Source organism: Anguilla anguilla, chromosome 10 (genome assembly GCF_013347855.1).
Source record: "Anguilla anguilla isolate fAngAng1 chromosome 10, fAngAng1.pri, whole genome shotgun sequence".
Classification (NCBI taxonomy): Eukaryota; Metazoa; Chordata; class Actinopteri; order Anguilliformes; family Anguillidae; genus Anguilla; species Anguilla anguilla.
In genome coordinates, this window is record NC_049210.1 from 47,994,856 (window position 1) to 48,016,449 (window position 21,594).

A 21,594-nucleotide genomic window follows, 5' to 3' on the forward strand; every position below is an offset into this window, starting at 1 on the left:
TAGGATAATCTCCTCTTTATCTTTACCTGTCTGCAACATTATCCTTAGTTGTTCATAAATTTATACAGTGCAGTCCATAAGTATTCTGACAGTGACACAATTTTTGTAGTTTCGCTCTATACTGCCACATGGGTACTTGGGTATTTGGGTACTGACTTGATAAAGACGTCAAAATGGTCTCAATACTTTTCTCACGTTCATATCCACACTGCTCAGGATGTCATCAAGTTTCATGTTGAATAAATAAGGTTCATGCAATTCTATACCACCACACATTTAGGCTGTCCGAAAGAACATGTTATTTTCTCCAGTATCCTTATGCTCTGAAGTCATGTGGTGTTATTCCAGTTAATCAGAAGCATGGGGGCCATCTAGTGGTTCAACCCAAAACGAACTATCCCATTTTTTAACTCTGTGCCAAAAAAATACCCTTCAGGGCAATAAAGGCTTCATCTACTTAATTAGTGACTAAAAACACCTTTTTTTTTTGCTCCCACTAAAATACCACTATAAGTATATGCAATTTACCAATTGCTTTCACCAAAGCATACTTTTTATGGGTATACTAAAATATCATTATAAGTATTTGTGATGTAGTACTTAAGTACACTGCAGTACTATTTAATGACATATATTTGGAAGCATACTTTTAAAAAGTACATTTTAAGCATACATTAAATTAAGTACAAAAACTGTAAGTACACTTGAAATATTTTTGTGAAGTATTAAGTTATATTTTTAATACCCTTAAGTATATATTTTCACTTGGGATGTGAGCTTGCCTGTGGGCTGCAGTGTGTGTAAAAAGAAAGAGTCTGGGGTCATCACGTGTTCCAGGGGAGGACGGGGGAAGGTCTACCCCCTCCTGAATCAGCAGTGAGGTTCACGCCAGAGTGTGGCTGAGCTTGCGTTGGGCCGTCAGCATCAGGGCACCAGCGGCTCTCCAGCGAGGCGAGCGCACCTTCCACAGAAGGAAGGCTGTCTGAGACTCCCAGGGAGACGAGCGCACCTTCCACAGAACGAAGGCTGTCTGAGACTCCAGACAGAGACGAGCACACCTTCCACAGAAGGAAGGCTGTTTGAGGCTCCAGACAGAGGCAGTCTGCTCTGATTTACTCAGTGTTACAGACTCTGCCCTGTGATCTGGTTGAATCCTTAACAGCAGGACTCTACTGGACAGTGAACATCGAGTATGCGGCAAGCTTTCACCAGCCATTTATCAGCCATTTATTATTTAGAGTTAGAATTATGGCAGGACACACGGTGGGTCATATTACATCTGCCTTAAGCGGAGTGAACCCACATACGAGCTAACCTCATCTATAACCGCTGCGGATTACTGTTCTGAGGTCTCAGATACTGGCATGCAGCCTGTTGATTTTTGGCAGCTTTTACTGTCCGTTTGAAACAAACAATTGTAATGCATCATACTTGCACTGTGTATCCACAAAGGGGAGAGAAAAGAATGTGAGAAATATGCAAACAAATCATATCAAGGAAAGCATAGATAAATGTGTACATAGCAAGGTTGGCAGTTACAATTCAGATAAAGTATCTCTGTAGACAGTTTACCCAATAATAGGAGCATTGCAATCAGCTGGGAATTGGGGTATAAATTTTCACCAGAGGACACCAGCATTTAATCTGGATAGCATTCAGGATTTCTTGCTTGTATATTTGTGCTAACATAATCTACATATTAAATAAAACCAACAGCGAGAAGACCGTTGGATATACAAGCCATCGACAGCAAATTAATAAGAGCTCCTATAATAGATATTTTGGTAAAAACAACGCTTTTTAAAATGGATTTGAAATTGATGGTTTTTCAGCAAAACTCACAACTGATTTATCAGTTTTTGCCGTTTCCTTTTGCTTTACTGTATTATATTCTGGCCAGACAAGGATGCCTCTCCTCAACAAACAGGTACGTGTTATCAATTCTTCAACAGTATCTGCATATTGGGAATTTAATTGAATTTATTGATTTATGTCACTGCTGTTCACCTCATATCACATCTCTATTTGTATTACCAGCTGTATTACAGTGTTAAGTGTGTCGCTGAGCTCATTGCAGCTGCGTATTTGGCTTCTCAGGTACGTTTACCTGGCGTTAGGTGGCTGTGTGCTCGCTATGGTGTCCATGGGCTCGTACTGCTGGCTGGTCTTCGTTCCTGTTGGAGCTTCTGCAGTGCTGGTCCCCTCAGCACGCTCCCTGCACGCTCATACCTGCGTATTTGGAGCCCAGATGTGCTGGCAAACCGGCTGGCACCTCTTCATTCAGTACAAGGAGTACTGGCTTCAGGAGCCTGTAGACACCAGGTATCGCATGGAGTTTAAAGAACAGCTTCTATTTGAAGTGGTTTTTGCCTGTAATATTTCATATGAAATATCTATATCTAAGATAAAGTAAATGTACAGTGTGTTGAGACATCTGTGAAATGCATTTTAAATAAATGATGACTTGACTTGACTATAAATATGAGATAAAGACCCAAAAAAATTACCATGATCTAACACTCACAACAATAAGTCATTTATTTGATGTTTCATGTCAAGCAAGTGACAGTCATTGTTTCAGCCATTATTTTGTCTTTGTCAGGATTAAAAACAGTAAAAATATGATTTACATAATACGTACTGCTGGCAGCTTAAGCTAGGTACATTTTTGGTGCTCTTTCTCATGTTGCTCTTGGCACTGGACCCCTACAGTGCATCGGCACCAGTCTGGAGATGAACCATTATCAGCATGCCTTTTGTGTGACATTCATGTTGAAATTTTGGTTTCTGTCTTTTTTTGTGACTGAAAGGTTGTACAGTACCTAATTATAATCAACCCTAGGTGCCACCCAAATGTCATGTGTAATCAGAGAGACCATGCTGTGGTGCTCCAGGTCTCGTTTGAAGTCGGCAGCGTAGTAATTATTCCTTTTCTCTTCACCATTCTCTCAGGCTCCTGATCGCAGTCTCATCCCTGATGCTTCTCACACAGAGAATCACATCGGTGTCGATGGATCTCCAAGAGGGCAAACTGACTGGCACACAGAGTGTGGGCACTACCACATCAGCCCTGGCACCACACCTGGCTGGCACACAGAGTGTGGGCAGTGCCACATCAGCACTCCAATACCTCAGTTACACACTTTACTTCCCCGGGCTCCTGGGCGGACCCCTCTGTTCTTTTCAGCAGTTTGTTTCCTTTGTGGAGCAGAGGGTCAGCCCTGCCCCACAGCCTCTGTACGCTGTGTGCTGTAAGGTCTGTTGGACTTTAGGCCTGCAGTGGGGTAAATGTGTCCTTGTGGACGTGATGGAGCGTTACTCCCCAGGCCTGGCCCAGCTGAGCGCAGTGCAGAGTACCCTGTGGGTGTTGGGCCTCGCCCTGGTGTTCAGGCTGAGCTATTACTCCCACTGGGCGCTGAGCGCGGGCCTGAACAACGCGGCCGGGTTGGGCTTCCGGGGGTACAGCGGGCGGGGCGTCCCGCGGTGGGACGGGGTGTCGGACGGGGACCCCTGGACCCTGGAGACGTGCAGCCGGCCGTCTGCGTTTGCGCGGCACTGGAACGGGACGACGGCCGCCTGGCTGCGCAGGGCGGTGTTTCAGAGGTGCAGGACCGCCCCGCTGGCGATGACTTTCGGGTTCTCCGCCTGGTGGCACGGCCTGCACCCAGGGCAGGTGCTGGGGTTCCTCCTCTGGGGCGTCGCGGTGAAGGCAGACTACCGCATACACCAGCACGTGCGCCCTCTCCTGACCTCTCCAGCCACACAGCAGCTGTACCGCGGCCTGGGCTGGGCGCACACCCAGCTGCTGATTGCGTGTGTGGTGGTTGCCGTGGAGCTTCGGGGCGCCTGTTTTATGTGGCTGCTCTGGAAGACCCACATTTCTGTTTTCCTTCTTCTGTACGTCATACTGTTGTTTTTTCTGCCACAAAAACATCCCTAAAAATGAATGATTTGTAAAATATTTAGAAACACAGAAAATAACATAAAAAATACACAATAAAATATAACTTCAAGCAGAAATTATATGGTTCCTGGCACAATCAGCAAAAATAGACAGAGAAAAGATTATGGAACACAGACAAAATAGGCAAACGCAGTAAGCAAAGGTTTCCTGAGGATTGAACAGGCAGTTGGTAAAACGTTGTCAGTTAATCTGACTAATTGCAGCTGGACATTTTGGCACGTATGCCCAGTTTCCATCAAATTCATTATGTCTGGATATTTGATGAGGAAGGCATGAGAATTTAAAAACTCATGTTTATTTTCACATGTAACCTACTGTTACAGGTAGGAAAACAATGCTGTGGGTTCACAGTTAGTTTCTGCTGGGAGGGTCAAAATCAGAAATTTCCAGAACATTCAGTTTGTCTTTGAAACAGGCTTGGAACCATAAAAATCGCTGCGTGAGAATCAGTGCTCTGCTTCTTCTACATAAGGGGTTAAAAATGCTGTCACTGTTTCACCACTAGGTGTCAGTGTAATACATAGAAAACATGAAACCTATACAAATTACACTCCTTTTTTACCTACCTATCTATCTATCTATCTATCTATCTACCTTATCATTAAAAAAAAATAAAATTATTTATTCAGTTCAAAAAAAATGAAAGGTTTTTTTTCTGGAAGAAAAAATGTTTTTATAGCCATTTTCTAAGCCTTCAATGTTTAGGTTAAGTCCCATAAAACAATGCTGTTTTATAATAGAAAAAAGATCTTTTTATTTCCCAATTGCAGAATTTTTTTTGTTTGAATGTAATTTCTGGATTATGTTAAATCTGCTTATATTACTTTAGTAGATTTCAAAGTTCCTTGTTAGGCTCCCAAATTTGTACATTTTTATTAATGTACACATTATTTTGCTAATGTGTCTATTATGGTGCTTCAGCGAGGTATGGAGGTCCCAAAGCTAGTGCTCCTGAAACGCATCGTAAAATGAACAATCATCTTTTGTTCTGGTGATCTTGATTTTTCAGCGAGGGTCTTCTCAAAAGACACATGACCTGCAGTCACTTCCAGCACAAAAGGGGTCTGGCCATGGAGCACTCCGGGGCTTTGAGCCATACTACGGCTGCACAGGAAATGGCGTCCCTCCATTGGCCAGTGTGCCATAGCAACACATTCCACCTATGACACGGGGGCTTGCGATGCTTTTTGAGAGTGTGATTGATTGAGACCAAAAGTGCCACCCAGCAGTAAGGGGGGGGGGGGGGGGTATGGGGGGCTGAGAGTCTGCACTGAGTAGGGGAATTTAGACTCATTCAGATTTAAGATTTATTCAGACCATGAGCTCCCCATTATTACCCCGATACAGCTCTCACACAGGCAGGCAGGGATACATGTGGGAAACAGCCACAGGAACAGATTAATAATCATCTTCATTTTGTCAAGTTATAATGATTTAATAATATCATAATGCGATAGCAGCAGCATATTCTTTAAAGCCAGTCATCTTGAGATGCATCATGTTGTCTTGGATCACACACAGTAATTGGTAAATGTTAAAACTGACAACCAAAAGATAAAAACATAAATCGACTATTCCTGACAAAATTATGTTTTAAGTGATGATACACAAGTTTATAATGCCAAAAAAGCAGGGAAATTCAGAGACTCTGATGGCTTTACACAGAACCCAACCAAATAAACAGCCATTTTAAACATGACTGTGCTTCCATGTGGATTACATTACAAATTCCTGTCAACTGGAATCATTTCTTGTTTAACTGGAAACTCAAAGAAGGAAGAAAGGATCACAGTGTTTTAATAAATAACGACAAAGAGACACTCAGAACTAATGGTGTACTACCAACAATACCAATATTCTGAACAGAAGGCAATAATTCATTTCAATTTATTTTTTTGGTTGGTTGAAAAATTATTGTGGCTCTAAAGTATATACATTTCCTACAAATATTCTCAAAAAATATATCCAAAGGCACCACAATGTAAAAATAAATGTACAATTTATTAGACACAGCAGGTGAAGCTTGCACACATGTAATTACTAATGAACGTCAGTGTGAGACTTGGTTACATAGCTGACCAAGCCTGAAAGAGTGAGCTTATTTCAGCTCCTATAAATTTTATAAGATTATAAGATTATAAGGTTTGGTTCAACATTTTTTAATATTACACATCCATACAAATGTGCATTTGCAATGGAAATATCTTGAGCCACAATGCATGTTAAGTTTCACCATTAATGAAACATGTAACACAGAACATACAGTTCATAAATAAAAATTAGAGACACATTCAGACAGGTTTTGTGCAGATTTGGGCATCGACAAATCAGAGACAAAATACCATTAATTCCTTTTCCATTGAGAGGAATTACCTGATCCACTCAGGGCTACAGTTGCTCCTAAACATCGGAATATCCTGAAATAAACCAAAACAGGTACTCCTGTGAACAACTGGTAAGTTATCATAAATATGTCACATGGAATTTATCCATGGCATTAAGACCTGCTTTCATAAGTGTTTGTGTTTAAAAAATATCCACACATAGGTCTGACTTAATTCATAAATTCCCAATGTTCTAATGCAGATTACAGTGGCATCACGTTAGATATACAGTTGGATTTCTCACTATTTCTGCAATGAATTAACAAATTGCCACATAAGGCACTAAAAAAGGCACTGCACCTTTTTAAAAAAATAAATAATAAAAATCATGAAAACATTTAAAAAATTAACCAAAATCATGTCAGTAAGGACCACTTACTGCATATGCTTTTGATTAAATAGTTTGGGGTCAACTTAATCAATTTGCTTTGCCATTTTGTTCTTCCATTTTCTTAACTTTATGTTAACTTAATGTTAATAAGTGCTATGTTTCTGTGTATAACATTATGCTATTGCTTTGTATATAACATTATGAATTTCACGTTCACTACAGTTCAGGACAAATATTGAGCAAAACTAAAAATGTGGCACGCGAAGCTAAAGGCAGAACAGCACACAGCTTAAACAGGTTAAACAGAAGCCTTAGATTCATTTATTTAGCATTTTTCAATGAAATAAGTCTTTCCACCAAGCCAAAACTGAAATTAACGCGTCCCACGATTATTGCGTTAGTCGACATAGAGCAGATTGGCGGTGTGTCAGAGGTTTGGCGGGTTGGTGGGTTGGGCGCAATAGGTGGCGGGTTTGTAGAGTTAGTTGGCAGGTTGGGTGCGTTAGTTGCCGTAGAGCAGATCAGCAGTATGGCAGAGGTTTGGCGGGTTGGGTGCGTTAGGTGGCGGGTTTGGAGAGTTAGTTGGCAGGTTGGGTGCGTTATTTGCCGTAGAGCAGATCGGCGGTATGGCAGAGGTTTGGCGGGTTGTTGGGTGGCGGGTTGGGTGCGTTAGTTGGCGGGTTGGCGGGTTGGGTGCGTTAGTTGGCGGGTTGGCGGGTTGGGTGAGTTAGTTGGCGGGTTGGGTGCGTTAGTTGGCGGGTTGGCGGGTTGGGTGCGTTAGTGGGTGGGTTGGGTGCGTTAGGTGGTGGGTTGGGTGAGTTAGTTGGCGGGTTGGCGGGTTGGGTGCGTTAGTGGGCGGGTTGGCGGGTTGGGTGCGTTAGTGGCGGGTTGGGTGCGTTAGTTGGCATACAGCAGATCGGCGGTATGGCACAGGTTTGGCGGGTTGGCGGAGGAGAAGTACTGGCAGCACAGCCAGTCCTCCAGCTCAGCACTCTGCTCGGGCTCCAGGGACCGCTCGGCGAACTTCATCATCAGCAGCGCCCGCTTGACGTCCAGCCAGCTGAGCAGGCGCTCGTGGCGGGGGCCCTCGTGGCGGGGGCCGTCCCCGGGCCCGTCCCGCTCCAGCAGGCCCCCCCGGGGCCCCCACAGCAGGCTCTGCAGCGCGCGGCGAGCCCCCTGGATGTGGAGGCGCTGGGTGGGGTCCGGGTGCAGCAGCAGGTGGGCCAGCCGCTGGAGTCCGGCGGAGTACAGGGACACGTGCGGGACGGGGGGGAGGTCCTCGCAGCGGTAGTCCCGCCCCTTCAGTGCGGGGCTCGCTGTGAACGGGTTAGGCTGGTGCAAGAGCTCGTAGATCAGGATGCCTGTCTGGAACTCGTCGAACTTGCGGTACTGGGAGGCGGACAGGATCTCGGGGGCCAGGCGCGAGCGGTCCGTCAGCAGGGGGTCGGCGGCGGGGTGGGGCGCGGAGTGGCGCTGCGCCTTGGCGAAGCCGCTCACCAGCAGGCGGGGGAGCTGGTTCTGGTTGCCGCCGCCGGGGGGCTGGTGTGGGGGGGGCACCAGCAGCAGGTTCTCCAGGCAGAGGTTGCCGTGGGCAATGCCGTGCTCCTTCAGGTGCTCCAGCCCGTTGCAGAGCTGCAGCAGCAGGAAGCAGACGCGCCGCTCGTACACCTCCGGGTGGCTCCGGTGAAAGGCTGCCCCCTGCTGGACGAACCCGGCGGCGCTCTGGCGGGGCACCTCGCGGGTGATGACCACCACGCGCTCCTGCTCGCAGTGGCGCTGGTTCTCCTCCGGGGGCAGCATGCTGTGGGGGACGCGGGCAATAAAATGGCCGCAGTCCTGCTGCAGGTTGAAGTGCGGAGGGTAACTCTGCTGCACAGACAGCCCGTACAGGTGGCCCTGCTTGGCATCCTCACTGGGGCTCCTACAGATCTGAAAATGCAAAGCAAACGCAACAGTAACAGTCTGCATCTGAGCTGAGCAGCAGCCATGTCTGGGAAGTCTTTACCCTGTAATAAAGTCTGCCTAATCATTGCCTTAATCCTTATGAAGCCTGGGCTCGTCCTGTGTCAAACTGACACAACACTGGACTATCACATATGTAGAGCATGCAATGAGCATTTCTACTACATTACATGCTTTTCTCTTTAAAAAATATTACTACAATCTCCAATTCAAATTCCACTAAACGAAAACCAGCCTATTACCAAAGACGTTGACCCACAGGAGAAATAGTCATATGGGAATAATTTGGAACATAACCTTGACAGTACAAGCTTTTACAATTGTACCTGCATGTAAACGTCGGGTGGTGAACTGCAGTATGGGATGGCGGTTACTTTCACTGTGTAGGGGCTGCGGGAGTGAAGTGCATTATGGGACAGGTGTTACCTTCGCTGTGTAGGGGCTGCGGGGGTGAAGTGCATTATGGGACAGGTGTTACCTTCACTGAGTAGGGGCTGCAGGAGTGAAGTGCATTATGGGATAGCGGTTACCTTGACTGCGCAGGGCCTGCAGGAGTGAAGTGCATTATGGGATGGCGGTTACCTTGACTGCGTAGGGGCTGCGGGGATCGGAGGAGCAGGAGGCGGAGTAGTAGATGGCGTCTGCGGCGTGGCAGCAGGGTGTGCTACAGGTGAGCTTGAACAGCGACCAGCTGCTCTCGTCGAACCGCAGCGGGTTCCTCTGGCTGCGCGTGAAGTGCTCCTCACACTTCAGCGCCAGTCGCCGCAGCGACTCGGCGTACAGACCGCCCAATTTGGAGTACACGCCCTCGCGGCTGTCCGTGTTACTGAGGAGCATCTGCAGGTGGAGGCCAGAGCCAGCAGGGGGCGCACTGAGTGAGGGTGGGGAGGAGGAGCAGGAGGAGCAGGAGGGGGAGGAGGGGGAGGAAGAGCAGGAGGTGACGGCCCTACAGGGGTGATGTCCCTGTTCGAGTGGCTGGGCCAGCGTGCGGGGGGGCAGGGCGTGGCTCAGCGTCGTCTGAGCATGCTCCTGGAACTCTGCGGGAGAGTGCGGGTTCAGCAGGGTTGTCGTCGTAGAGACGTCGCCCTCTGACCAGCTGGGGGGGGAACGGGGGTTTGGGGCGCTCAGTCGCCTCCCCCCCTCGCTGCGGGGCCCGGATATGGACCCGAATAAGAACCCGGTTATGGACCCGGATACACAGCGGTTCACCAGCCTCTTCTCAGGAAGAGGAGGGGGCTGCTGGGACAGGCCTGGACTGCTGCTGGGGGGCGCGTCAGGAAGAGGCCACACCAGAGGGGGGGTCAGACACACCGACAGGCTGGGCAAGAAGGGGCCACCTGAGAAAGAACAGAAACATTCCAATTAAACATTTCCACAAAACAATCTGAGGCACAAACAATCTAAAAGAGCCATTTGCTCAGGCCCACTAACAGGACGTTATGATGGAGGAGTGTAGCAAACGCAGTCGCCGTGTCCAGAGAAAAGGCAGAACCTGTCGTCTTCTCACACATGGATTTGGTAGCTCTGCTGTTCCAAAAGGTCACGCTGAGTTTGGCCAGTAGCCCTTTCTGTGTTCTGGAACAGCCTTCAGAATGGGATAAAGCCCCACAGCTCAGTCACTCTCTGTGAATTTACAGCGATTGTAAAGAGGCTGTGAACATATTCTATTGGAAAAAGAAAAATTGTTTTGATGGTATTTTTGCACATTTTACTATTCCTTGTGATTTTTGTGTGCTTTTATATTGTGTTGTCTGTAAGTAAAGTCGTTACCCTTCCTGGCCAGGTCTCTCTTGTAAACAAGATTTTAATCTCAGTGGGACCAACCTGGCAAAATAAAAGTTAAATAGAAAAAATATTTTTGAAAAAAGTTATGAGCATACTCAAGTCACCATATGTCACAAAAACCACATATGGTTTATGGGTTATGGAGGGTTCCTTGTATTGTGTCAAAATGGACTCCATGGGCTTATAAGTGAGTGCTTCAGAAAAGGAAGAATCAGGAAACCTTGAGATCTGAGCAAGAAAAAGTCTCTCTCAAATTAATATGCAGAGAGCTCTAATCATCTGTCTTTGGCTGTTCTCCTTGGAATGTGTGTGCACTGTGTGGGGCTTTTTAAAGAGCCTTTCCCTTTCATTTCTCTGCTCCAAAAGCTGAGCAGCGGCCTGCAGTGGAAGCACTATCAAACGGGCGGGGCCACGACAGCACTGAACATGGAGACAGCACTGAACATGGAGACAGCACTGAACTTGGTGACAGTACTGAACTTGGAGAGAGCACTGAACATGGTGACAGCACTGAACATGGAGACAGCACTGAACATGGAGACAGCACTGAACATGGAGACAGCACTGAACATGGTCACAGCACATAAAGGACTATGTTCCCTCTTCACTGGGGATGAGGTGATTTAACAGGGCTACACAGGGACTAGGTCTCTGGGTCAAACATGGATGACCTTAGAAGATTTGAAAAACATGCACTGGATTCACACTTGAGGGAAACATGGCAATGATTTGCACTGATGGATAATAACATTGGAATTTTAACAGAACCTCCCCTCCCACCCACTCCACCTGCTGTAGTGAACTGGGGAAAAGGAGATTGGCTATCATGATAGAGCTAAAACAGGTTTCCAAAGAGGAAAAAAAAGCAAATATCAGAAAAAGCAGAAAAGGTTCAAAGGCGGTGGAGTTGGGGGTTCTCCTATGTTAGCAGATGGCATTCCGTTGCATCCCTTCAACTCCAGCTCTAGGAGTCTGCCTGCTGAACATCGTACATCCAATAATAACCCGGCCACTTTAGAGCGATGCCAATTTTATGTGTGAATTTCTCTCACTGCAAGTTAGACTGTTGCTTGCATCAGCCAGAATGGATTTGACAAGCAATTTATCCAAAGGTACATTATTCTGGGAGTGCGTGGTTTAACCTCTCCATCATCACTGCGTAATGTACCCTACCTTCTCTGCCAATGCTTTTATGTCAGTCATGATGGGACTTCCAAAGTGCAAAGCCTGAAAAAACCTGTATTTCCTTCTCTAAACGAGAAAGGATTCCTTATTTTCTCTCTGGAAAACCCAACCCATGTTCAAGATGGGCTCTATGTTGCCAATGTGGTCAATGACCTCTCCAATCATAATCCCCAAAATTATATTCCTATTCGAGTCTGCTGCAGAATTCCAGACTTATGGGGGTTTTTTTTTAAAAGCATGGATGCTGCTACTTCCCCATCTACTTCAAAAATTACTGCTACTTCCCCATTACAAGCCATTTTTTACTTACATCCTACCAGTGCTCTGTATAGTTTGAAAGTGCATTCTACGGATAGAATCTGGCATTTGAAATCAGCCTGCTGCTGTCACTGTTGATGATGTGATTGGCCACAGGAAGTTCTGAGACACTGGCCTCACTCACCCCCATCAGAGAGGATTCTGGGAAAGGAGGCGGGGCCATCAGAGGAAGTGGCGCAGAAGCCTCCGGGCAGGGTTCTGAATGGTGGGGTGAAGTGCTCCACATGGTCCGTCCAGGCTCTCGTCTGCAGGTCAGCGTTGGGCTGCTGCATCGTACCGGACATCCTGCAACCCGGGAGACAAAGATCTTACCGGACATCCAGCAACCCGGGAGACAAAGATCTTACCGGACACTCTGCAACCCGGGAGACAAAGATCTTACCGGACACTCTGCAACCCGAGAGACAAAGACTGGCATTTGCTATGCGCACTGAGGACCATCCCCATGCCAACGCCCTACAAGCCACAAGCACTCTCTGAGCAATGGAGATACCATATTAGCTGAGAAATATCATTTTTCATTTTGAATGTTTGCATGTTCATAAACTTCTGCTTCTGTCGCAATGCAGCAATACCACACCCTAAGTGCCCATTGTTCTGTTATTTATGATGCATGAACAAACCGTTCCTTCATTATGCAGGCACAATTCACATTGGGGTTTTTTTAACCATGATAATCAAGAGTATATGTAAACTTCATTGGAGTGCAAGCCTTCATGCTGGGCAAACCTCTCAGTACAGAGGTTTGGCCAGAGCCAGTGGTCAGGGAACTGTGGCTGTTTGAGGGAATTACCAGAGAACGTGCGGCAGCTCTACTGGTTTAGGAAAACTGGTCTTATTTTGATCAAGAGGCCCAAAATAAGCCATCAATCTTACATGCATGTATGAGAGTGCAGTCAGTGTTAAATAATTTACAGCCAAATCTTTATTTGTGGTAGCAATAAATTATTTAGAAATTTGTAGCCTCATCATTGGATGCTGTATGTCATAAATGGGTGCACTTCAGCCCAGTGCTGTAAGTCAAGCAGGAGAGAGGCACGTGCTCTATTCAGGCTCTGTTCAAGGTCTCAGTTCCATCACATGCATGTACAGCAGTACCCTCCAAAATCATTCAGGTTTTGTGGCCAAAATGTCTTCATATTCGCTGAGTTCATGATTCCATTGACATTAACAACAGCACCAGGACCAGGAGGTGCAGAACAACACCATAACATCACAACACGCATCACAGTGTCACTGCTTTATGAAGAGATGTGGTGTATGGGAACGGTTATAACTGCATGCATTTGAACAGTAAAAATGCAGGAGAAGCATTCTTCTGCTAAGATGGAGCTCTGACCTGTGGTGTTTCTTGGGGGGAGGTGGAGGTGGCATGGTGTCGCTGGGGGGGGGTTGAGGTGGCATGGTGTCGCTGGGGGGGGGTTGAGGTGGCATGGTGTCGCTGGGGGGGGGTTGAGGTGGCATGGTGTCGTGGTGGCTCCCACTGTTCCCCTCTGACTGAGCTGCAGTACAGGAAGTGCCGCTGGTGAACCTGTTCCCTCGGTGACCGTCCAGGCCCAGCGGACTGACCCCGCTGCGAGCTGTGCCGGGTGAGGTGCTCTCCTTGCAGTGCACTGTGGGACACCAATCCTTCGGCTGTAACACAGAGGCTGTGTCGGAGGCCCTGGGTGTTCCACACTCTCCCCCTTCCTCCTCTTCTTGCTCCTCAGTTTTGGGGTTCTGAGCGTTCCTCAGTTCCAGGGCTTCCCCAGCAGGGATGGGGGAGTGAACCCCCCCCATGTCTCTGTTCCAGGCTTGGGACAGGCAGAGCTGCTGCGTGGGGGGGCTGGGGTATGAATGCACCTCCGGGTGGGGTGAAGGAGAGAGGCATGCAGGCTCAAATTTTGGAGAAGAAGAGCTCCTCTTGGGGGGAATGGGAGGGCTGACTTGAGGCCTACACTTGAGAGGACCTGTGTTGGTCTCTGTGCTGGTATGGCAACACTGGAAGGTGGAACACCCAGAGTCTTTGCAGGAGGCGGAGCTTAAGTGTGGACACAGCAATCTTACAGCTGAACCTGAACGTGCCAGGTAAAGAATCCCTCCTGGCCCTCCTGTGTTGCCAGTCATGCTGTGATTTCTGGGGCCCTGGAGGTCCACAGCCAGCGCCCCCTCCAGAGCAGAGTGCTGCTGGGAAGGGCTCCCCACAGTGGCCTTCTTCTTGCGCTTGGTGCTCTCCGCATATATGGGCTCAGAACGCAGTGTGATGCTCTCGCTGTCTGAGGGCATGCTGGGTAAAATGAGCACTGTTTGGGGCCAGGACTGCCCTGTGGAGCAGCTGGATGATTCCATAGGGCTGGGGCAGGAGCGGGGGCAGGAGCAGGGGCCTGGTGCCCCAGGCAGCTCACCCAGGGAGCTGCCACAGCTGCAGCTGTGATCTGGACTCCCCAGTGGCACACAGCCCAGGGAGAAACTGCCGGAAGCATCTGGGGGCTCCGTGTTCCTGGACTGGACAGGGCTGGTGGGGGCAGTGGCAACAATGTCCATGGCATTGGCCAGGGCAGCCTGCTGCTTCTGTGCTGCCAGTCCGTCAGCCAGCCCGTCTGAAACGATGCCCCTGTGTTCCTCACAGCTTCCAGAGGAGGGCGCTGTTCTCTCAGGCTCCTGTACAGAAGCCCTGGTGGGGCTGCTGCTCTTCACAGGATCAGTGACCTGAGGTCTGGATGCAGCGCTGGCACCACACTCCCTCAGAGCCAGGGGCCCCTGTCCTTCCACCGGGACGCTGCTGACAAACCGCGTCTCGGGCTGGTGGGCTGAGCAGGACAGAGAATCACAGGAGAACCTGCAAAAGTAGTCCACTTTCCCTGAGGCGGCGTTTTGCATAACAACCTCTCTCAGCGACCTGCTGCAGCCGTTTTTGCCTCTATAGAAGGGAGAAAGTTCCAGCATCTCCATCAGGCTGAGCTTGTCCATTACGTACTTCTGGTTATCCTGAAACAGAAGGAAGATACCCATATAAAACTCCTACAGCATTCTGATAAGTGCAAAACCACGTAAGCAATATTTTTATCATTTATAGTTCTAGTGTCATGCAGTAAGCTTAATAGTCATCTGAAACCTCCATCTCAAGAAATAAAGCTTCTTATCTTATCTGAACAATGGCTTTTATAGCCCCCATAAGAAGTATCAGACATAACAAGAATTATTCTGTAAGGCAGCACAGTTGATATGACCATCTGCTGCTTTTCTCATGATAGAACCTTTCACATTTTAGGCCTTGAAAAAGCACACAGAAAAGCATGCTGAGGCCTAACCTGTTCAGTGTTCATGTTGACATCCGTCAACATGTCTGACGTGTCCGGGTTCATCACAGTGGGCCTGACAGCGATGGTGGGTTTTGAGTAGGAGGTGGAGAGGTTCACACAGTTATCCTCATCTGCGTCTGCACGGGCCTTGGCTTGGACCAAACCACCATTGGAACGGTGGGCACTGCTGGGGTGGAAGCAGTTCTTGCAGGAGCCTGGTTTCCACAAGTGGTCAGCAAATTCGCCGCACGCAGACATCTTCCTCTTCAGCGCTAATCACTGCCAGGTTCCACTGGGCAGGAGGACCTCTGACATGGTGTAATCACAGCTACCTGGTCACCTGACCTCAGGAGGTTTCCTCTGGGAGTGTCCTGCAGAGATAACAGACAAACACGACTGTGACTGGCATGAAACAAATAACACCAAGAAAATGTTTCCCTTACAGGCTCTGAACGTTTCCCAGATACAAAATGATTTTAGGCTTTACAGCAGGGCCTGTCAGCCTGAATCTCGGCACCTATCCTCATATTTTTAATGCAAGAAGGCATATTTCTTTCAAGATATTATACGTGGAACTGGAGGAAGACTAAGGAAACTGAGTAAGACAAATCAGAATGGCTAACATGAACTTGAACAATAAGCACAAGTCCTTTTGTGCACTTTATCATTGGGTGCTACAAGGAACAAAATAACAAAATTCTATGTTATTCTATGTTCTTAATTTATATTATAAATTGATAAACAGGGTTAAATATACTGAAGGTATATATATATATATAAACACGTAATTTACAGCCAAGGCTGAGCCTAACATTTTGGAAGACATAAGCCTCCACAAATGCTCACTCATGAAATTCCCAAATTGAATGTAACCTACATTCAGTGTGATGTAATCTCCAGCAGCATAACACTCACTTAGCCCTTCAGTGGCACTACAAAGTGGCACGCTTGCATTCTTCACCGGTTATGAACAGCGACCGTGAGCGTAAACAGCCTGAGGAATCTTTTATGCTGGTCACACAATCCACCAAGCGACCGGTGCCACAAATGAACAGGCAGCAGATCCCAGATATGCGATGCCAGTTATGCCAGTTATGGCAGTTATGGCAGAATCATGGGTGGTCAGACACTGTGATGCACATGACACTGCAGCAGAACCTCAGGGATGCGACTCCTGGGGTCACGGACTGACTGGTCAGCCAATCAGGGAACGAATGTGGAAGTCCTCTAAGAACTAGGCGAGATGTTACCATTCCGGCTGAAGCTAAGCCACCCCACACCCTTTGGTATCTCAGTATATCGCTATGGTCTAGAAGAGTGGAAAGTTGTTTCAGTCACAGTCAAATTTCTGCCTTTAAACCCAAATTTAACATACTTTCACACACAAGTAAATTTATTACTAATATTGGAGCACATATGCAATGTAACATTATGCTAGATAATTGGTGTATATTATGAAGCTAATCATTTTTTAATTCATTTTTTAAATCACAAACTTAAGTTTGTCTGGAAAAGTACATTCTTCACTAGTTCACAATCATGACTTCAAAAATACTTGTCTAAAGTATGAATTTTGGTAATAAATAAATAAATAAATAAATTTCCCCAATGGAAGAAAGCACAACTAGGTTTAGTCTGAAAATAACAAGAGTTGTCCCAAACAAGGCGAACAATTTTGACGAAACCTAACAAACTCCACATTTCAGGTGAGACCTTGCACCTGCTGACGTTGTTAAGTTGAACATGTGTGTACAGTGATTGATTTGTCTTAGCACTATTCATCAAATGCGTGTGTGCTGCTGGCAATGGACCACACTGCTCCCTAGATTTGGAAATTTTGATTTAAATAATGAAACCAGAGTGGATCTTTCGTTACGAGAGTAACAGCCACTGACAACCTACAACCTATCACTGCACCTCAACTCAAACGGGCAGAACTGCAATTCTGACAAGGACGCTTGGGAACATCGCCAAGACAGGATCACGGGGGAATTCACACACACACACACACACACACACACACACCTTTGCGTGGATTAGAAACGCTCTTCATTATTTCAACCACAAATGAAAGAGAAAGAAATGCTGATTAAATAACTGACAACTAATTCTAAGCCATTGTTGGGTTATATAAGCATTACCGATATTTGCGTTAGCAATGACTTTATGACAATTTTACCGTTTTCATACCATGAACAAATCTGGACTGCGCATCAAACACGTGTTTCATTGTACGATTAATGTGTTCCGCATTATTATGTAGCGTTACATGTCCCCCGATAGCCATAACATATTCATGCTACAAAATAAATAAATAAATAAATTTTGAATTTCCAAGCTCCTAGGGAAATGATGATTCCTGACAAAACATAAAATTAACGACTGAGCAATTTTACATAATTCGTCACGCATAGGCTAAACAATCACAATAGCCTATCAAATACAATAACACGATCGTTCAGTTACCAAGTATTAACCGCGCGACGAGCCGTTGCCTTATTCCGTGATTTACAGGCCTGCAGATGCGTAGTTTTGGAAAGGACTGCCGCTCAGCAAGAATTCGCTGTTTGTCACACTGATACTATAGTGACCTGTACGCGTCCAGCATACCGGGTGACATCTGCAATCGATTAATGTTACGCCTCCTCATTTTACTCACCTGTGGCCAATCTTCCACAGACCTGCGTGCCCGCAGCAAATATCCTCACCGAAACTAGTTGACCATTTGCTAATTCAGATTCTAGTTGCGTACATATCTGCTGGACACCGCTCCATCAGCCACAGATTCCACCACGAGGAGCCCTCTTGCAGCAGGAGCTCTGCAAAGCTGATAAGGTTTGGGGGAAAAGTGTGCAGAGCTCCGGCAACAGGGGAGGAGCTCCGCGTGAGAAATGACATGCCCACCATGACGGACTTAAACCAAAGCTGTATCTGTAAGCATCCGTGTTATGACGTCGAGAATTATAATAGTAGGCTATAATAATTTCGGGTGAAAAAAACCAAGATACATCTTTACGTCTTAATAGCCTACGCGAGGGTATATTTCCCTTTCCGTGTATTGAAATCTTTGGAACTCTGTTTTACCTGTAGTAGTGCCAAGCTCCTTAAAGTGATAGTTTCTTTTTCAGTTTTAGCGTAGCCTATGCGCTCAATTAGTGTGTGATTTGATATTTTAGTATTCGGCCAGCAGAAGTTTCTGACGACCTGCCAGGTGCATCATAGGAAATAGTTCTAATAAAAATAATATTAAACGGATTTTTACACTTAGCCCACATACAACTCCTGCAGCTCGCGTAACGTCGAACGGACGAATGTCCATTATTCTCCTGCTGCCTTTACTTTCAGGTGCTGATAAAGCCTCCATCAGAGTCGAATGTTCTTTTTTGTTCAATTTTTTTTTTTTGTAAATGATTTTGGCTATGATTTTCAACAGCGTGTATGTATGCTTTATTTAGATCCTGAAGCATCTGTAAAGACCGTTGTTCAAATCTCAGGACATTTATTTTATATCGTGGGTCAAAACAAGTTTGTCCTGTATCAGCATTAAGATTATAGCTTATGACTGAACCGCTATTGATAGTGCTAATGTTCTGTTATTCTTGTATGTAGAAGGAAACAGGTTTTACCTATATAAGGTTGTGGACAAGGACAGCAATTTGCATACTACATGTGCTCTAAATTGTTAGATTTTGTAGTGATTATGCGTTTAGCGATGCGTGAAGGAACAGAACAGCCTGCAGAGTTCTGAAAGGGGGAACTCCCAGAGGTCCCTGCCGTCTGGGATTGAGCTCATTCAGACGAGCACAGCTACCCCCCTAAAGGGGCCGGACGCAAGACCCAGACATCACTGTGCTCACAGACAGGGTGATCAGCGGGGAAATCTCATGTCCTATTGCAATTCAAGTAAACCTTGTGAATACTTTGCCTTGCGACGGCCAATGCATTTCAGTATCACGCAACAGGCTGGTACGACCCGGCTTAATGCAGTTTCAGTTTTCACTGAATCGTCCAGCACCTCATCCAAACTGTCAGACATGGGTTTGAGCGTCACACCAGGGGCTTCAGCTTGCACATGATCCATTGTGTCTCACTGCTGCAAACACTGACACATTTTGTCTGTGTGAGTTTGTGTGATGTTCCAAGCATGTCATGTCATATATGAAAATGTCATCCCCTGTTCTTGTTTGCACAAGAAATGTCCTCCTTAATATACAATGCACATGACCTGAGTATATCTGGCATACATTAATCCATCCATCCATCCATTATCTGTACCCTCTTATTCCTGGTCAAGGTCGCGGGGGTGCTGGAGCCTATCCCAGCATGCACTGGGCAGGAAACACCCTAGGCAGGTCGCCAATCTATCACAGGGCGCACACACCATCCACTCACACGCTCATACCTATGGGCAATTTAGAGTCACCAATTAGCCTACCTGCATGTCTCTGGACTGGGGGAGGGCTAAACTAACTACATCTGCAGACTGTTGAATTCATGGGCTCATGTCTGTAGTAAGAGCTGTTTCATAGTCTGCTGTCTCATTGATGTGATGAATATTTTACAGCCTGATCTGCTTCCTCTGGCTGGCATGCGTGCAGCTTGCTGACAGGCCCTCATTAAAGCATGTCTTCTCTGTCTCCATCTCAGCATCTTCACTCAGAGGCGGATTCGCCTGTGTTCATGTTCTGGCTCAGCGCTAATTAGTTAGCTAATGTTGCATTCCTGGCGTGTAAACCCAAGAACAAAATGTCTCTTTGGTACAATATAGAGTAACACTCCATACTACTTCATTTTTCATTCAAAATAGTCACAGCCTCTCTAAAAAATGAAAAACAAAATTGTAACAAAACCTGGTCCCCTAATTATTAATTCTCCAAATCTGCAGCCAAGTTAATTTTATGTCTACATAAACACACTCTGTCTTACACACACACACACACACACGTCTGCACAGATATACCAATACTTACACATTCAGGCCACTGTCCATCTGACATGAAACCAACTGCACTTAAATATAGAATAGATTATTTATGCATAGACCAGTTGACTGAACCTGTTGATTATAAAATAATTGTTTCTGGTTTTATCATTGGTACAAAAAGTGAGCACTAAATGGAAAGAGAGAAGTAAGAGAATATATGAGTTGGGGGTCCAAAAATGAAGACAGGAAGTGGAACTGGCTCCTGTCCTGATTAAGAGCCATTGTTCTTGTCTCGTTGAGGAAAGTTTTTCAAAGGAAAGTATCCTCAGTGTAACTGTCAGTCAGTTCTGCTGACAGGAAAGAAAAGAGTGTGCCTTGTTTTGCTCGGAGTGTTTCATGTTTCCAGCTCAGAAACCATCAAGGGAAAAAAGCATCACTAGGTGCATTTGAGGTTTCTGAAGTGCAGACGTGGCAAGACAGGATTCCTCCTAATGATGTACTCTTGTGCTTTTTTACTATTACATTTTCTGCAAGGGGCACCAATTAATGTCAAATAAACGAGAAATCTATGAGAAACCATTGCACAGATACTCCCTATAAACATCACAGCCATTTAGGGGAAGTTTCAGAAAAGGATTTGCATTCAGGTCTGAAACTGACAAGACTTTTACTGTTAATTTATGAATTAAAATGTGAAAAATATAGTGGGTGTTAGTTGAACTACCAAGGCAGCCATTTTGTGATACCTACAGCTTTAAGCAGGATTATGAAATAGAAAAACAATAATGGAAATGCATGTATACAAAAACTGAATGTGTAAAATGCATTATGTGGGACAGTGTAAAATGCATTATGTGGGACATTGGGGGGTTCGTATGGATCCATAACCCTCTGTTTAAACGAGTTTTGACTTTTTTCCCGGCTCTGCTGGTTTTGGCAGTGAGGGCAGTAGCTCTGAAGTAGAACAGGGCGCTACTCTGACTCAGTGTGGTGATATATCACAATGCTGCAGCTGTAAGAAAGGCAGGGGTGAGCACTACAGCATAGAGCCAGCTGATTACAGTCCTGCAAGCACGTTTACAAAAACCAGCACACCCAGATAATCCTAACAAAGCCTCGCTGAACCAAACAAGCGCCATGTTTCAGCTGCACTTCAGCATCTGCAAATTGTGTGTATATATATATATATATATAATTTTCTTTTTTTAACTTGGCACCTTCATTCCCACCTGAATCTGGCATGTCCAATTCACAGCCTACGTACAGGCAAGCTCACACACATAGTCCCTGCTGCCGGCACAGATGTAGTGAGTTTAGCCTGCCAGCGACTGCTTCTTTTCACACCGTACCTGCAAGCTGTGCAAATGCAGAGCAGGGGCGGAGGAGACCCAGTCATACGTGTGCTCAGAGAGAGCCAGACACAGGCACCCAGACGGCCACCAGGAGTTACTCGAGCAACA

General features: G+C 46.2%; 2 protein-coding genes across 3 annotated transcripts; one reads left to right on the plus strand and one right to left on the minus strand.

The window, feature by feature from the left end:
• The first annotated feature begins 1,906 nt into the window (after window positions 1-1,906).
• Window positions 1,907-3,940, plus strand: mboat4 (membrane bound O-acyltransferase domain containing 4). The gene is made up of 3 exons (XM_035435631.1): window positions 1,907-1,927; window positions 2,078-2,322; window positions 2,953-3,940. Exons 1-3 carry the CDS (start codon window positions 1,907-1,909, stop codon window positions 3,938-3,940), a joined length of 1,254 nt encoding a protein of 417 aa, XP_035291522.1.
• Window positions 3,941-5,837: 1,897 nt separating this feature from the next.
• Window positions 5,838-19,303, minus strand: LOC118237142 (inactive tyrosine-protein kinase PRAG1-like). 2 transcript variants are annotated; one of them, XM_035435605.1, is made up of 6 exons: window positions 17,870-19,303; window positions 15,220-15,581; window positions 13,269-14,896; window positions 12,054-12,214; window positions 9,224-9,978; window positions 5,838-8,608 (listed from the first exon to the last, which is right to left on the minus strand). In XM_035435605.1, exons 2-6 carry the CDS (start codon window positions 15,466-15,468, stop codon window positions 7,577-7,579), a joined length of 3,825 nt encoding a protein of 1,274 aa, XP_035291496.1. In that variant the 5' UTR covers window positions 15,469-15,581; window positions 17,870-19,303; the 3' UTR covers window positions 5,838-7,576. The 2 variants fall into 2 exon arrangements, with proteins under 2 accessions (XP_035291496.1, XP_035291497.1); XM_035435606.1 differs by lacking the exon at window positions 17,870-19,303 and adding an exon at window positions 17,677-17,851.
• Between the last annotated feature and the right edge of the window lie 2,291 nt (window positions 19,304-21,594).

What these genes read in the sequence shown, in the direction of transcription:
- mboat4 (XM_035435631.1), top strand. Translation starts at nt 1,907, where the DNA reads ATGCCTCTCCTCAACAAACAG. An exon ending in TGCCTCTCCTCAACAAACAG is followed by an intron (nt 1,928 to 2,077) that starts GTACGTGTTATC and finishes AGCTCATTGCAG; the next exon opens with CTGCGTATTTGGCTTCTCAG. An exon ending in CAGGAGCCTGTAGACACCAG is followed by an intron (nt 2,323 to 2,952) that starts GTATCGCATGGA and finishes CCATTCTCTCAG; the next exon opens with GCTCCTGATCGCAGTCTCAT.
- LOC118237142 (XM_035435605.1), bottom strand. Translation starts at nt 15,468, where the DNA reads ATGTCTGCGTGCGGCGAATTTGCTGACCACTTGTGGAAACCAGGCTCC. An exon ending in TCAACATGAACACTGAACAG is followed by an intron (nt 14,897 to 15,219) that starts GTTAGGCCTCAG and finishes CTTCTGTTTCAG; the next exon opens with GATAACCAGAAGTACGTAAT. An exon ending in CCCCCCAAGAAACACCACAG is followed by an intron (nt 12,215 to 13,268) that starts GTCAGAGCTCCA and finishes CCCGGGTTGCAG; the next exon opens with GATGTCCGGTACGATGCAGC.